The sequence below is a fragment of the Malaclemys terrapin genome, chromosome 2 (genome assembly GCF_027887155.1).
Source record: "Malaclemys terrapin pileata isolate rMalTer1 chromosome 2, rMalTer1.hap1, whole genome shotgun sequence".
Taxonomy (NCBI): Eukaryota; Metazoa; Chordata; order Testudines; family Emydidae; genus Malaclemys; species Malaclemys terrapin.
The window spans coordinates 72969479-72986972 of NC_071506.1; the positions used below are offsets into that span (position 1 = coordinate 72969479).

General features: G+C 42.5%; 2 protein-coding genes across 6 annotated transcripts in view; one reads left to right on the top strand and one right to left on the bottom strand.

The window, feature by feature from the left end:
- The first annotated feature begins 731 nt into the window (after positions 1–731).
- Positions 732–2448, top strand: CEBPD (CCAAT enhancer binding protein delta). The gene has a single exon (XM_054017883.1). It carries the CDS (start codon positions 963–965, stop codon positions 1896–1898), a length of 936 nt encoding a protein of 311 aa, XP_053873858.1. The 5' UTR covers positions 732–962; the 3' UTR covers positions 1899–2448.
- Positions 2449–4085: 1637 nt separating this feature from the next.
- Positions 4086–17494, bottom strand: part of SPIDR (scaffold protein involved in DNA repair) — a 318470-nt gene continuing 305061 nt past the window's right edge. For 2 of the 5 annotated variants that reach the window (XM_054017879.1, XM_054017882.1), the window contains 5 exons: positions 16485–16640; positions 9531–9624; positions 7956–8070; positions 7320–7373; positions 4086–4748 (listed from right to left, as the gene is read on the bottom strand). In XM_054017879.1, coding sequence (XP_053873854.1) covers positions 4620–4748; positions 7320–7373; positions 7956–8070; positions 9531–9624; positions 16485–16640 — 548 coding nt within the window. In that variant the 3' untranslated portion in view covers positions 4086–4619. Of the gene's footprint in view, positions 4749–7319; positions 7374–7955; positions 8071–9530; positions 9625–10171; positions 10422–16484; positions 16641–17494 lie in introns of those variants that run through there. The other 3 variants (XM_054017880.1, XM_054017881.1, XR_008443798.1) reach the window with 3 other exon arrangements.

The window sequence follows — 17494 nt, forward strand, 5'->3', positions numbered from 1 at the left end:
TGGGGAGTGTGTGGGGGGGGGAATTCATCGGCAGGGGTAGTTTCCCGCTAAACCGTGTTTGAAGCCGATCATTGCACTACACAAACTGCGAGGTACGCACAGATTCAGGTGCAACAGGCGAAGTACCGCTCGCCGCCGCCTCACTAGGCAACCCCCGGGTGAAGGTGAGATTCTCCTCGGCAGGCTGTAACCCAGCTCCAGCCCTGGCAACCACGGGAGTCCTCGACTCAGCTACGCTCTGCCTCAGCCGCTCGCTTCTGGCTCTCAATTGGCGCTGCTCTTGGGCTGAACAGTTACCCCACGTGCATTGTGCGTGTCTGTTTCAGGGCAAGTGGTTTCTCGCCCCCACCCCCCTCCCCAGGAACCCGAGCAGCGCAAACTCCGATAAACAGGAAGGTGGGAATGAGAACAGCGAGTCCTGCCGCCTGTCCTAGGCACTGGCACCACAGGCGCGTTCCCAGCAGCAGCCAGCGGAGCTTGCACGGGCTCTGGCTCTGGGGCGGAAGCAGCCCTACCACCCCCACTTGCTGCTGCAGCAAAGATTTACGAGGCACAGCCTAAGATCTAGGTTACGCTGCTCCCCGGCCCCCGCTGTGTCGCCCCCCGGCAGCGGCGCAGGGCAGACCCCTCCCCTCGCGCTGCACCGCCCCGGGGCCCGAGGGATTCCAGTAACACTCTCTCCCCGTCACTGGGGCAGGGGGCGGGGCCGGGGCTGTATAAAAGCGGGGCAGGCGGCAGCTCCCAGGTTTAGACTTGCTGCCCCCGGTCTCGAACTAACTCCTCGTCTGCCCCGGCCTGGGCGGACCCAGCGTGACACTCCGCCGCTTGCTTCGCGGGGAAGGCGCCGGCCAGAGAGAGCCCAGCAGCAGCCTCCAGCCCAGCCTGACAGCGGAGCGGGAACCACTCACCTGTTGCGGAGCCCGAGCCCCTGTAACTCCTGTGCAGCCCCTGCCCGCTCTCCGATGAGCGCCGCCACGCTGTACAGCCTGGACTCCCCGGCATGCTACAGGAACTGGTCCCTGGAGCCGGCCAACTTCTACGACACTAAGGCGGGCGGCGGCGGGCTGAGCCCCTCCTGCAAGCCCGGGAGCGGCGGCATGAGCGCCGAGGAGCAGGGGGGCGGCGGCGGCAGCAGCAGCTTGGCCGAGCTGAGCGCCGCCGCCCCGGCCATGTACGAGGACGAGAGCGCCATCGACTTCAGCTCCTACATCGACTCCATGTCGGCGGTGCCCAACCTGGAGCTGTGCAACGACGAGCTCTTCGCCGACCTCTTCAACAGCAACCACAAGGCGGAGCGGGGCGGCGACTACGGCGAGTACCTACCGCCGGCGGGCCGCGACCCCGCCAAGGACTTCGGCGGCGCCCTGCTGTGTGGCGAGCCCCGGCCGGGCTCCTCCGCCCCGCGGGCCGCCCTGAAGCGGGAGCCGGACTGGAGCGACAGGGACCTCTCCTCCTCGCTGCTGCCCTCGCAGGTCGCCACCTGCGCCCAGACCATCATGAACCTGAGCGGGCAGCCCACGCCGCCCACCTCGCCCGAGCCCGCGGGCAGCAGCTCGCCGTCCAGCTGCAGCACCAGGTCCCCCATGTCCTCCTCCTCCTGCGGGCAGGGGCAGCCGGCGGGCAAGGAGCGGAGCGGCAAGAAGTGGGTGGACAGGTTCAGCCCCGAGTACCGGCAGCGCCGGGAGCGCAACAACATCGCCGTGCGCAAGAGCCGCGACAAGGCGAAGCGCCGCAACCAGGAGATGCAGCAGAAGCTGCTGGAGCTGTCGGCCGAGAACGAGAAGCTGCACAAGAAGATCGAGCAGCTGAGCCGGGACTTGACCAGCCTCAGGCACTTCTTCAAGCAGCTGCCTGGCGCCTCCTTCCTGCAGCCCGGCTCGGGCACCGACTGCCGGTAACCCTGTGGGCAGGGACTCGAGGGACTGTGACTGCCTTAGCCTACCAATACCTCAGAGACCTACACGGAGCAGCCGGCGCTGCAGAGCCAGGACTGGCCTACCTGCGGCGGGGACAGTGCCTCAGGACTGCGGAGGGGCCGCTGCTGCTGCTCGGCTCCCGGCGGCTCCCTAAGCGGCATTAAGGGAGAGAGGAAGAAACAAGAGTGAAATTGTGCTGGGTTTCAGTTTCTTTTGAATGTTGTAGCAAGATTGGGCTCGGCCTGGGTCTTTAACCGCCGAACTTGCAAAAAAAATTATATATATATAGAGAGAGAGAGAGAAAGGGAAAAAAAGCTAAACTTTTGTGGTTTTTCCCCTTAAATTATTTTTGTAACAGTCGTTTTTCTTCTTTTTCTACATTTTATTCATATTGATGCAGCTATGGTACATTTGTAAAAATGATTCAAAAACCCTTTATACTGTAGATAGTAGGAGGAAAAAGACTGAGCATGCTCAACCTTTTATATCAATTTTTACAGCATTTCTAAGAATAAAAAAGCATTTTTAATCACTTCTGCTTCATGTCTTTGCCCTATGCTTTGGAGCCAGGGGTTGAGAGTAAATGCAACAGGTGGAGCTGTACTTCTCAGGAGTTACAACCATGCATAGTAATATTAACATGAAAATGTGATTCATCAGTAAAACCCAGAATGGAGGTGTGCTTTAAGTACAACTTTTAAAAAAGTTGAATTTTCAATACTATTTTTAAATTAGGGGGAAAACGAATAGGCTTATTTAGTGCACGTTTTAAACATCTCAAAAAAAAATGGAGGCAACACTTTGGTATTCGTTAGTAGGGTTAAAATTCATGTCTGCCAGCATAATGGTTATAAAGTATACCTTCCTGCACGGACTACATTCTGCTGTACAAATGTTGAGTCAGTAATTACTATTTATAACAACAGTTCAAGCTAACTGTATCCACCAGTGGCTGAACTCTTAACAACAAGTAGGCCATTTCCTATCATGGTTCTCAAGTAGCATAACAAACAAAACACAAGGGAAGCTAAGTTTTGCTATTAAATTGTAAAACCTCAAGACAACAGTTAAGAGCTCCAGCTGTGCAATACCCCCAAATCAGGTCCAGCCATGTATATTGTTACTTGTACAAAGAGGTTTTAAGGCTATGAAGTTCAACAGAAAAAATGCATTCCTTGTGGAATGAACAGGTTATTTACATTATTGCTGCAAGTACATGAATCTTTAGTTTCTGTATGGATACATTTTAGTATTCTGAATCGTACTCAGTGAACAAATTGACCACCTTTGCTGTGCAGTTCTACTGACAGTGAGGGTCCAAGAGGCAGAACTGCCATTGAAAATAACTGCATATATTTAAGTCAATTTAGTCACCTAAATTTGTTCATAATCTGGAAGTATACTTATTAATAGCACAGCATGTGTGGGGGCAGCAATGGCCTGCAGAAAACCAACCTAATGCTGTAAACACTACTAGGGTGTAGTGCTTACCTGCAGAAAATAGTTCCATAGATTTCAGTGGGACTATTCACAGCAGTAAGTATTACACCTGGTATTATCTGACTGACTAGGCCCAGTGTTTGTAGCTTTTTCTTAAGGCTAAGGAAGAAAAGGTCTTTTTTGACTCAAAGGCTTGGTTATTTATTAGTGCTCAAAAGAGTGCCTAAAAGTCATTCCATTATCTACAATGACCCCAGAAATGACTAGTAGAAGACAGATTTACAGTTATTTGTCTATTCAATAGCCACAAATCAGGCAGCAAAATCTTTTCAGCATGCAAAACTAGTTACCATATAACTCTGGTCTATTTGTCTGCACTTAGTGAAAAAAACATCTGCTCTGTGCTGTACAGGACAAAGAAAAAAATCAGTTGGTGCCTTAACTTTACAGTCTAGTCTTATATTAAAGTTCAGTTATGAACACAAAAGAAGACTGAGATAAAAACATCTCAGACAGATTAAGGTTAGAACCCTATCTACGTGCAGCTATCAGTACAATTATACCACTCCTGAACCAGTTTGTTCTTTACTCTTATGGTATAATGTGTATAATCTCATGGTAAGTTAGATGCCACAGTATTTCTATATTTAGACTATGACTAAAACATTAGTTGAATATACCTTTGACACCATTTATCACATCTGAAAGATAACGAGGCTCATTCAAATCTGAATTTGTAATATTTATTGCAGTGTGGTAATAACGTTACAGTTAAGTATCAATGGTGTGCAGTATATAATGCTTCTGGAAATTATTAAAACAGATAACTTACTTAAAGTCCACCATTCATGCTAAAACCCTTACTCAAAAAAATAACATTTAAAAAGTTATTCTTTTGATACACACAAAATTAAAATATTCATAACACCCATTATAAAAATATCACCCAAACCACCAAACATTCAAACCTCCAGAACAAGTTGTTTTACATTCATGAACGTTTACTCCAACAGAATACTCTCAAGAACTATACTCTTAAATTCTGAACTGACCAAAAGCACAATATAAACATTCAGAAAAAAAGTTTTTTTTTTTACATACTTAGTTTTTATTAAGTTTAGCAATAATATATTTTCTAAATCACAGTTTTAATAAACAACCTCACTACTTATCATGCTTGCATTATACATTATCTGTGGGCATAGTTATCAAATAACCACATTACAAAGTCCATAGATATTCTAGTAGCTGACAGCATTCAGGTTAGTTTCTTCCTGCTTCCAGAAGGACAATTTCCTCCAATCCAACACAGCTAGGATGGTTGGTTACAGACTGGACATAGCAGTTTAATAACTCCACCTCCTTTCCTAGCACACTCTTCACCTCATAACTCTGTGGTGATAAAGGCATGTTGATTAAACAAACAGTACTGTACGTTCTGTTCTAGGCAGCATACAACTCAAAGATAGAGTGTAAGGTCCTCTTCCAGTGTACAACGTTTTTACTGCTCAAAAAGGAAGCTAAACAAAATAAGATTGTGAAATGCTGCTACAAAAAACGTACTTAGTCTGATAAACTAATTAGATTTTCAATAATTTAGAAATAAAACATCTCCCAGCAGTCGCAATTAGAATGGATCTCACTGTCAGGCTCTTAAAACTGCAGTAGGTATAATGGCTACTGCAATTTAGCACCCAGTCCATGAAAGCATAGCTAACTGCTTCTTTATATAGCTTTCTTGGACACCCAAGGATTTTGCATGTGATAGGGCAGTGCATGTGTGTGTGCACGGTCTGTAAGAAGGTAACCAAAGGAAAAAACCCCATTAGAAACTAAACATAAAAAACAAAACAAAAAACAAAAACTTTACACCTGTTCCTGTACTGCCCTACATATAGTTATAATAATTTGCATTTATATAGCTCTTTATGTTTAAGGATCACAATATAGCTTAATACTAATTGTGCCTCAACATTTCTGTGGGTAAGTACTATTATATTCATTTTATAGTGTGGTACACGAAGATATAACGGTTAGGTGATTTGTCCAAGGTTACACAAAAAGATGGTAGACCCAGGATTAGAAAACAGGACTAGTGGCTCTTCCGACCATGCTTGAAAAAACATTTTTATTTGAAGCCCACACTAACTTTGGCAAAATTTACAATTTGGAGTGATATTTCTCATGCTTAGTCTTTCCCTAAATGTGCTTTCTTTTTAAAATAACGTTGCAGTTTGAATTAGTGGAGTATGGAGAAAAAAAGTTATCACTGGATTTCAGCCAGAAAACCCCCTCCCTCCAAATAGCAAGTTTTCAGATGTAATCTTTATGGATAACTGGTAAATATTCTTAAGACTTAAAGCATGAAAATGAGTTTCTTTGGGTTTTGTTTGTTTTACTTAACTAACCCAACTAACTAAAAAAAACTAAATTATTTTGTTATACTTTCCAAACAAAAAATAGCTAATGGAAAGAAGCTTGTGTCAAATGACATTTGAATAGACTTTAGAATAGAGTGTGCAAGTACTCTATCAAACACTGGCTTTGTGTTCAAGAGTTGCAGGAAGATTATTACTCATTTTAAAAACGGTCTTCTATAAACCATAAGTCTATTAGCTTACATGTACTATCTACAATATAAAAGAGCAAGAAACAATTCACTGCAAAATAATTTTAAGAAAAACTTTCAACTTAAAATATTCCTTATAGATCAAATTAATACAGTGTATTCTGTAAGTAACAACTAAACATACTACATAAAACACAAAGACAAGCAAATAGGGCTATACTGATGATATCTCAGACCAAGAGAGTAGCCACTTGATGACTATGTCTTATAGCTCATGGTTGCTTGTGTTTCATGTATCTGTGGTTTGATTTATTCAGGTTCCAATAAAACACAATTTATTATATATTTTCCAGGTTTCTTTAGTGCTAATTCCTATGATGAAACTTCAGTGGCAGTTACTTGAGAGCAATTGGGTCTTGGTGTTAGAAGAAAGAACTAGCGGGCCAGGACTTTTGTTATTTTTGACACTGACTTGCACTAAGTGTCCATCTGTAAATAGGTGTACTAATACTTTTCTGTCAGGGTGTAGTGCAGGGGTGGGCAAACTACGGCCCAGGGGCCGCATCTGGCCCTCCAGATGTTTTAATCTAGCCCTCAAGCTTCTGCCAGGGAGCAGGTCCAGAGCTTGCTCCGCTCTGGCGCTCCAGCTGGGGAGCAGGGTTGGGGGCTTGCCCTACTCCGTGCGGCTCCCGGAAGCACCGGCATGTCTCCGCTCTGGCTCCCATGTGTAGGGGCAGCCAGGGGGCTCCACACACTGCCCCCGTCCCAAGTGCTGCCTCCGCAGCTCCCATTGGACAGGAACTGCTAATGGGAGCTGCAGGGGTGGCGCCTGTGGACAGGGCAGTGTGCAGAGCCGCCTGGCCGTGCCTCCGCATAGGAGCCAGAGGTGGGACATGCTGCTGCTTCTAGAAGCTGCTTGAGGTAAGCGCTACTTGGAGCCTGCACCCCTGCCCCGCACCCCAATCCCCTGTCCCAGCCCTGATCCCTCTCCCACCCTCTGAACCCCTCGTTCCCAGCCCAGAGCACCCTCCTGCACCCTGAACCCCTCATTTCTGGCCCACCCCAGAGTCCCCAACTGGAGCCCTCACCCCCTCCCACACCCCAACCCCTAATTTTGTGAGCATTCATGGCCCACCATATAATTTCCATACCCAGATGTGGTCTTCGGGCCAAAAAGTTTGCCCACCCCTGGTGTAGTGAGACTATTTTTTCCTAAGCATTCCCAGATTCCCAAATGAAAGATGCTATATAGAGCAAAGTATTCTTAGCATGTTTTGCTCCATTGTCTTCACATACAGCTCAGAATATCTACTATCCACTTCGGAACTCTGCCTCTAAACTAAACTTCAGGAAGTTTCACTTTCTTTCTTTATCTTAATTTTATGTATACCTACCCCATCCTCACTGGATGATGACATCAGGACAGAAGAAATTGTTTTTTGTAACAGCTGCAGTAAGAAAGTGAAAGGACAACAAGACAAAAATCACATTTATGTATAACATTCACGTTGCATGTTAAAAATGAAAATTAATAGCTTGGGCCTAGAACTGTCTGTCCTACGTTTTACCACACAGTTGACTGACAAAACCAAAAGACCTAAAGGTAATACTGAAAAAACTTCAGGATGCGAGTCAAAACACCCATATTTCCTTTAAGCTATGGCCTATCAGTTGGCTCATTGAAGAAAACATATCCATGGCTCATCACTTCCTAAGGGCCCAATTCAGCCAAGTTCTTCAATGGGAGTTGATGATGCTCAGCACCTTGCAAGAAGTGCTCAGCATTTTGTGGGATGAAGCTCTAAGAATGAACTCAGGTGTTTTACCTGAGTAAGGACTGCAGGATTAGACCCTTAATCTCCATTTCAGTACCACATTAATTTTAGGATTTTCTTTTTGTTGTATTAATAAAGTTATCATTTTTCTTCAATCAGGGGCTGCATAGAAAATTGTGTCTCAGAGCACCTGATATCAACACACCTACCCTAAATATACTGGATACAATTAGCACTTTTATTATCTACACTCACCTTTACTTTTACTGTACAATGAGGTCGGGATGGACAGTGCAGAAAGACTTCCAGTTGCATTTTGAGAACTGGTAAAATTACCGTTTGGGAGCACAGGCTGCAGTAATATGATCCCCTGAAACATATGTGAACAAATAATGATGGAAGAGACATATGAAAGACAAGTATCAGTCAACAGGTCAGAGGGCAAATTCATAGATTCTAGGACTGGAAGGGACCTCAAGTGGTCATCGAGTCCAGTCCCCTGCCCGCATGGCAGGACCAAATACCGTCTAGACCATCCCTGATAGACATTTATCTAACCTACTCTTAAATATCTCCAGAGATGGAGATTCCACAACCTCCCTAAAATAAGTGAATGATGTACTGATTTTGGCCCTGATTCAGTGACGTGCTCAAGCAGCTGCTTAACTTTCACTACATGCTTATGTCTCATTGACTTATCACATGAATAAAATTAAGCACATAGTTAAATGCTTTGCTGAATTGGAGTTTTATGGAATAAATTTACATTACATTATTAGCTAAACAACAGCAAAATTTCCTTCAAACGAGAGGGTCTGATCCATTGGAAAACAAACAAACAGAGGCACTACTAATTAGATATACTTAACCTACCAAAATATAGGGCAATCTTTGTATTTTTGGCTTGCGGGTTTTCAGGGGAAATTATGTACAACACAGAATACAGTGTATTTTTTTTTTTTGGTTGTAAATATTCCTTTATCCCTTTAACTGTAAATTACCAGAATCTGGAATCAAAATCACTCTATCCCTCTTTATGTATCTTATGTCACTAGAAGACATCATTTTTTCTTCCCTTTACACTATGCCTACAGCATTATTGTCTTGTGCTGTCATCCCATCAAGGTCTCTCAAACTATGTAAGATGAGACTAGGTAAGTATTTAGATGGGAGCCTTCTGAAGAACATTCTGTTGGGAAGTAGCATTGGTAATTCAGCTGGTAGAATTCGTAGTGGGAGGTAGCATTTGTAATTTAATTGGTAGAGTTCTTCCTGAGCCAGTACTGAACCAATGTCCCAGGATGCAGTTGCCCCAGTGCCCCTTTCAAGATAACAGATAGCATTTGTTTTAAGCCCTGAAAGGTTCTAAGAAATCAGACTTTACAGCTGTGATCTATTTGTAGAAAAGGGTCATTTTTAGAAACTTTTATAAACTTAACAGGCCTGATTCTCCTCTCATTTACATTAATGTAATAGGAGGAATAATACAGAAGTTAACTAATACATACCAGTAAAAAGGGAGAGAAGTACTATATCAGTACTAGTTTGAGGTAACCTACAAAAATATATCATAGCAAACTCATGCCATTTTGATTCTACTTGTGTCTTCCGTAATAGGTGAATCTTACCCTTACTGGTTGTGTCATTCCATCAGGAATAAAAATCCTGCAGTTTTGTCCCTCTCCCTCCCAACCCCCGCCCTGTGTAGTTGTTGGGGGAGAATACAGGCATAGACAACACTGTAGGAATGAGTGTACCACATATGGCTCTTAAGGCTGCATCTGCACACCAAAAAAGCCTTGGTACATTGAACACCAAACTGATTCTTACCTATCCTGTGGATGCTGCTCCAGTTTTCCATTGCCACATTGGTTACACGTGGGCCAAGAGAAGGCAGTGCTCTCGTTAACTCCAGAGATAGTGCCTAAACAAAAATGAAATTCTTACAAAAGTATAATATATGTTGGTGAATACAACTGCCCAGGGAGGGAGTTCTCCAGGTGAAGGAGGAGAGACTACATGACCCCTGGGTGAGCTTGCTGTCTTTGTCAGTGTGCTTGCTGCTTGACTGAAGTATATAGTGTGGTCTGTTTGTTTGGGGTGGCATGTGCTGAGCCCAGCAGCCTGCTAGGCAAGGCTGAGAACTTCTTAACAAGACTATGATCCCTAAGCCCTTTAACACCCTTAACCCTTAACTCAGTAAGAAAAAGGGCTTAAAAAGCCAGCTCTTAAGTGATTAGAAGAGCTAGCGAAAAAGGAGCAGCTAATGGGAGTTTTTTGAGGGAGTAGGAGAGCTAGATACACCAGATTAACATTCTCTAAACTTAGGGCAATAAATACCACCACCACCCCCAAAAAGAGACAGACAAAACCCAACAAAAATCTGCAGGAGTAAAAAGAATGCAGGCAAAGTCCAGCAGCAGAGTGGGGGCTATCCAGTTTATCACATTGAATGCAGCATGTATGATTACCTGCCTTGGGGACAGGTGGCAAATGTGTGCATAGGTGCTCAACGCAGAGGTGCTGGGGGTGCTGCCACACCCCCTAGCTTGAAGTCGTTTCCCTCATATACAGGGTTTACAGTTTGGGTCAATGGCTCTCAGCATCCCCACTGTACAAATTGTTCCAGCATTCCTGTATGTGTGCATACACTGCAAGGAGCTCATGGCCCTCAGAGACCAAGTACAGGCTCTGGAGACCAGAGTGGCTCAACTGGAGGAGCTAAGGGAGACAGAAAGGTACATAGATAAGACTTTCCGGGCATAGTAGAGCGGTCCCACTGACAGCCTCTGTGCTGTTGAGGAGGATTGAAGTCTCAGGGAAGAAGAACATCAAAGTAGAGCAGAGGGAAATGATCCCATAGTTGGGACACTTCCCCAAGATGATGGCATGGTCTCCCCTCACATTGAAGATCCCTCTCCGGGGGAGGGAATCCCAGTTATTACAAAAAAAGGTAACAGTAATGAGAGTTGATCATTAGAAATACAGAAAGCTGGGTTTGTGATGACCAGGAGAACCGCATGGTATGTTGCTTGCTGGGTGTGAAGGTTGTGGATCTCTCAAGACATCTAGACAGGCTTATGTGCAGTGTTGGGGGAGAAGCGGGTGGTCATGGTACATGTAGATAGCATGTAGGAAAAGGTAGGAGAGAGGTCCTGGAGGCCAAATTGAAGCTGCTAGGTTAGAGACTGAACCAGGACCTGGACTTCAGTTCTCTGAAATGCTTCCAGTTCCATGCAAAGGGCCATATACACAAGTAGAAGTGCAGGGTCTCAATTCAGGGATGAGATGATGGTATAAGGAGGAGGAGTTTAGATTTATTAGGAACTGGGAACCCTTTTGGCAAAGCAAGAGCCTAAACAGGAAGGATAGGCTCCACTTAAACCAAAATGGTATCAGATTGCTGGCATGTAAAATTAAAAAAGTTGTAGAGCAGTTTTTAAACTAAGGGCTGTAGGAAAGCTGACAGGTGTGGAGGAGCACACGGTTCAGATAGAGACATCCCTCAGGGAAGGATCCATTAATAGGGATTCTCTATATCTTAGTAAGGAGGAGAGGATGAAAGTTGGTAAAGTACAGGTAGGAAATGAAGAGAAATGAAAAAAGTGTCCCATTCAATTACATCACATAATGGCAGATAGCTAAAAGTGACAAATTTTATAAATGCTTGTATACAAATGCTAGCAGTCTAAATACTCAGATGGGTGAAATTGAATGCCTGATATTAAATGAGAATACTGATATAATAGGCATCTTGGAAACTTGGTGGAACGATGATAATTAATGGGTAATGCCAGGGTACAAAGTATATAAGAATGACAGAGTAGGCCATGCTGGTGGGGGAGTGGCATTATACATGAAAGAAAGCAGAGTCAAATGTGGCAAAAATCTTAAATGAATCAAATTGTACCACCGAATCTCTATGGATAGAAATTCCATGCTTGAATAATAATATAGCGGTAGGAATATACTGCTGACCATCTGATCAGGATGGTGATGGTGACTGTGAAATACTCTGGGAAATTAGAGAGGCTATAAAAATAGAAAACTCAATAATGGGGGATTTCAACTATCCTCATATTGATTGGGTACATGTTAGCTTGGGATGAGAAGCAGAGATAAAGTTTCTTGACATCATAAATTACTATTTCTTAGAGCAGCTAGTCCTGGAACCCAAAAGAGGAGAGGCAATTCTTGATTTAGTCCTAAGTGGAGCACGGGATATCTGATCCAAGGGGTGAATATAGCTGAACTGCTTGGTAATAGTAACTATAGTTAAATTTAACATCCTTGTGGGTGAAGGGACAGCACAGAAGCCACCACAGTAGCATTTAACTTCAGAAAGGGGAACTACACAAAAATGAGGAAGCTAGTTAAACAGAAATTAAAGGGTACAGTCACAAAAGTGAAATGCCTGCAAGCTGCATGGAAACATTTTAAAAACGTGGCTTAAATAATAGTGGCTCAAATTAAATTACAAATTACAAAACATAGTAAGAGGACCAACATAGTACCACCATGGCTAAACAACGATGTAAAAGAAGTGGTTAGAGGCAAAAAGGCATCCTTGAAAACCTAGAAGTTAGATTCTACCAAGGAAAATAGAAAGGTGCATAAAGTCTGGCAAGTCAAGTGTAAAAGTATAAATTGGCAGACCAAAAAAAACAATTTGAAGAGCAACTAGCCAAATACTCAAAAACTAACTGCAAAATAAAATGTAAGTACATCAGAAGCAAGATGCCTGCCAAACAATCAGTGGGGCACTGGACGATTGAGGTGCTAAAGGAGCACTCAAGTAAGAAAAGGCATATTCTTTGCATAAAATCTTCACTGCGGAGGATGTGAGGGAGATTCCCACACTCGAGCCATTCTTTTTAGGTGACAAATCTGAGGAACTGTCCCAGATTGAGGTGTCATTAGAGGAGGTTTTGGAACAAATTGATAAATTAAACAGTAATAAATCACCAGGACCAGGACCAAGAATTCTGAAGCATCACTCAACTATGAAATTGCAGAACTACTAACAGTCGTATGTGAACTATCATTTAAATCACCTTCTGTACCAGTTGGCTGGTGGATAGCTAAAGTGACATAAATTTTTTAAAAAGACTCCAGAGGCAATCCTGGCAAATACAGGCTGGTAAGACTAACTTCAGTACCACGCAAATGATTAAAACTATAGTAAAGAACAGAATTATCAGACACATAGATGAACAAATTTGTTAAAAGTCAACATGGCTTTTGTAAAAGGAAGTCATGTCTCACCAATCTATTACAATTCTTTGAGGGGTTCAACAAACACGTGGACAAGGGTGATCCAATAAATATAGTGTAGTTGGACTTTCAGAAAGCTTCTAGCAAACAGAGACTAGGGACACCATCCCTGCCCATCCTGGCTAATAGAAGCTGGGAGTGGACGACAGGGGATGAATTACTCAATGACTGCCTGTTCTGTTCATTCTCTCTGACGCACTTGGCAGTGGCCGCTGTTTGAAGACAAGATACTGGGTTATATGAACCATTGGTTTAACTTAGTAAAGGCATTCTTAGGTTCTTATTACTTCATTGTAGGAATTTGGCTTGATCTTTTCACTCATTCCAGTTTAATAATTCCTCTTCTTTCTGTGCTGATAAATATCTGACAGCAGGCAATGGCTTTCCAATCATCAAAGTGGGCAAATGAAGAAAAAATATCTGACAATACAAATATGAATCCTTCATTTTAATGTCAGGGTGCATCAGAACTTCAACTACTTCAAAAAAGTATCAGAGGGTTCTGTGGCACCTTTAAGACTAACCGAAGTATTGGGAGCATAAGCTTTCGTGGGTAAGAACCTCACTTCTTCAGATGCAAGTAATGGAAATTTCCAGAGGCAGGTATAAATCAGTATGGAGATAACGAGGTTAGTTCAATCAGGGAGGGTGAGGTGCTCTGCTAGCAGTTGAGGTGTGAACACCAAGGGAGGAGAAACTGCTTCTGTAGTTGGATAGCCATTCACAGTCTTTGTTTAATCCTGATCTGATGGTGTCAAATTTGCAAATGAACTGGAGCTCCGCAGTTTCTCTTTGGAGTCTGGTCCTGAAGGTTTTTTTGCTGTAAGATGGCTACCTTTACATCTGCTATTGTGTGGCCAGGGAGGTTGAAGTGTTCTCCTACAGGTTCTGGGACAACTGCAAGTGACAAATTACATTAAATCAACCCGTAGTTGATATGGCAAAGGCACTGACTAGTAATTACAGATCTTTTTGAGCAAAAGTCTCTCAATTTTACAATACAGCCAATACAATAAAAATAAAATCCCAGAAAGACAAGAAGGTGGCTGATAGCCATGTGGCAACACATTTACTTTCCCATTATAAAAACATTACTGAAAGGGACCGGCAGGAAGGAGGGGGAGATACATTGCATGCAATTAGGACAAACCAACAAAACTTTGATTTTCAGTTTCATGAAATTTGAAGAAATCCAAGAGCTGACATTAAGACGACAATCATTGATTTCTGAAGCAGAATTTATGTGGCTTGAATGAATAGCTCAAAAGATCTGACAGTTAAGTATATAAGCAAAGAAAACAGAGACTTCTGATAAAAAGTGATTTTCAAGGGCAGTGTACATTTGCTGAAGAGCAATCTGTAACATGTAAGCAGAGACCATCAGGCATGACACAGCATGAAGTAAGTGAATAACTTTTTCATTCATTCATTTTCTTTTGTTTTTGTGATGAAAATTAATATTTATAATGCATGGGGGGGATGTGCAAGATGTATTTAATTAGAATTTGTTATTACAAGATTTTTACACAACCTGCCACAGTATATTAGTGCCTCTTTTCTGAATGGAGGAAGGATAGTCATCCATTTTTTAAGTACATCTCTGCCCTCACTTCTTCCACCAGAACTTTTTTGAAGTTATTTTTAAACTGTCCTTATTTTGGTAGATCAATTTCTTCTACCTCAGCCTTCTGATTTATTTTAATCTTTTGTATAGTATTCCAAATACTTTATTTAGCACCAGCACTATGTAATCCAAGTAATTAGAGAGAAAAATGGATACAAATTTTATTGACTAGATTACCCGAAGTGTTGAAATTCACTCTTACTTGGATGAAGAGGTGAACTCCCCAGTGAAACCATCAAAGATGATAGTAAAAGGTGAGTACCAACCCAAGTGAAAGCAGTGGCAGACACACTAATCAGGTGACAATCACACATGTCCCACAATATAAAATGGTATGCAGAATCTAAACAGGTTTAAATGCTGTATAGAATTACCAAGTCCATAGTTTTTCCTCAACTTCAAGAAGTTTTAGACTCTGGCCCTGAGATCTCTCTTTTTAAGGACCCATCAGGAGTTGTAATTTGACTTTTAGACATGTCTTATATTTCTTTGGAGTGCTGCTGTCATCAGCATGAAGAGACTGAGAATGGCCTATCTGGGCTGCATCTGGAAAATTGGACACTGGTCACTAATGGGAATGAGAACTGGTGGCTAAAGAAAGTGTGCTGACTGAAAGCTCCAAAATCAATAGGTGTGAAGTTTTCTTCAGCTTGTCACATTGATTAATGAGTGGATAGAATGTCTGGTCAATTGACAATATTTAGGAACAGGCAGGGTGGTGATTATCATCAGCTGAGCAATTTATCAGTACAGCTGGAAACAGTGCCTCTTGGAGTGGGGCTTAAATATGAAGACATCAAGTGTCAAAATCAGAATATCGTATCTGAATCATTCACTGAAAAAAAATACTGTTAAACAGTTAATCCTCCCACAAAGCATATGTGGTATGAGCTACTAGAACTCTCTCATATGAACAGTTGGACTCTCTCATATGAACTCTCTCATATGAACAGAAATATTAATAATCTTATACTGTTATCAAATACAAATGGAGAAGCTACAAGCATTTCAGGAAAGATACACCTCCTTTGTTAATCAGTTCACCAAATAAATTTGTTATTACAAGAACAGCCACGCTACACAATCCTCTACTATTCTTCCACTAGAAAGATTCAAAGAGGAAGTAGCCAAACAAACTACAAAGCAGTGAAAATCCATTTTAAACACTGTAAACTATTAGTTACTATGTGAAAATACAAAGAAGAGAGATTATCTACAGACAGAGAAAGCTCTGCCTATAATAGGAGAAGATATTTTATATTCTGCATTAGAACAAAAGGACCCAGGAGAATATTAATAAAATAAGTTACCCTAAGTGAAGGTAACTGTAAAATCAAATGGGGTGAACGCCAGAGGAAGTTCCATAAAACACATCTGCCCAGATCACCAGCAGCACAACTCCCTCTCCAATTTCTTCTGTAACCCTTCCTTCACAACTAAAGGAAGAGCAGGGGCTGAGGGGTTTTTGTGTGGACCTTTAGCATTAAAAATAGCTCTTCATTTTTACAATTATGTGCTTCAATACCCAATTGGTAAGATAGGGAAGTCTGGTGCAAACTGACATATGAAGTGAAAGAATGCAACATTTTACAGCAAAGATTTGTGTGTACACGCACACAGGCATTGAATGGGAACACTGACCACGCAGAGCTCAGATGGGCAACAGTGTGCAGGGGAAAAGACTCTTCCACAGCAACAAGGCAATGAAAACCCAAGAAGAGATATAAACCTGACTGTCCTAATGACACACAGCAACTGCCCCCAAGCCACCCCCTTCCCCCCCCGCCCCCGCTTTTTCTTCAATACACTGTTTTATTCAAGGGACCTAAATGCTTAAAATGAACATAAATAGTTAGCAACATTCATTTAAAAAAGGCTGTACCAACCTCTTATGGTACAAATGGAATTGGCCTGTGTTGTAGAATCCAGTTCATCTAGTCTGACAGGGTTAGTCAGCTCACTAAAGTCAGCCTCGGCAGCCATGTACAAAAGGGGCTTTTGTAACAAGAGAACGGTACGTTCAACACAAATAATCCTACCTGCTAACAAAGACATTTCAATTTATTACAGTAATAAGGAAAAAGGTGACCATGTTGTCATGGCCAATAAAGACAATGCTTTCTGCCTATTACTAACCAGATAGATGGATTATTTCAGGTTTCCTCCACAACAACATATTTGTTTTTTGAATTAAATACATATAATGCTCTTGTTAAGCTCAGTGCCTTCTCGGCAAAAAGATTTTGCTACGTCAGATTTTTTAAAAAAGAGAGATTCAAATTCAATTCAAACAGGACTGTAATTTATTCACTGGAAGCATGTGTTTTTTGTCTGTTGTTTAATCATATAAGTTTGTACTTCTCTTGGAGGTGTTTTAATTTGTTTAAATCTGTCCTAAGGCAAAGCACATGCAGTACTTTACTCTCCAAAGTAGGAATTACCCAAACTTTTACTCATCTGCACCTAAATACCACATCTCATTTGCATAATATGGACCAGATTTCAACTCCTATGGGTAAATAGATTGTTCAATGGATTTGGGAGCAGGACATGGAGCCTTTCATAAGTAGGTCAGTGGCTCAAACCTAGGCTGGATCGATGGTGACTGAAAGTCATGAATATTTGACATCTTATGTGAAATCAATTTGGTATTCTCAAACTGTATTCCCTGGTGGACAAATATGCACGTCCTAATATTGTCACAACCATTGACACTAAACTGGCATGCTAACTGGATGCCTTGGAAGAGCGGCCAAAGAATGAATGGGCATAGAAATGGAACTCTCTTCCCATAGATGACTGTATGGTCATTGAAGAGCTACATTGAAAGGGCAGTATGGGGCAGCTTGCAACGCCTCTGGCTGTAGGGAAATAGAGGTGTCAAGTCTCTGGTTGT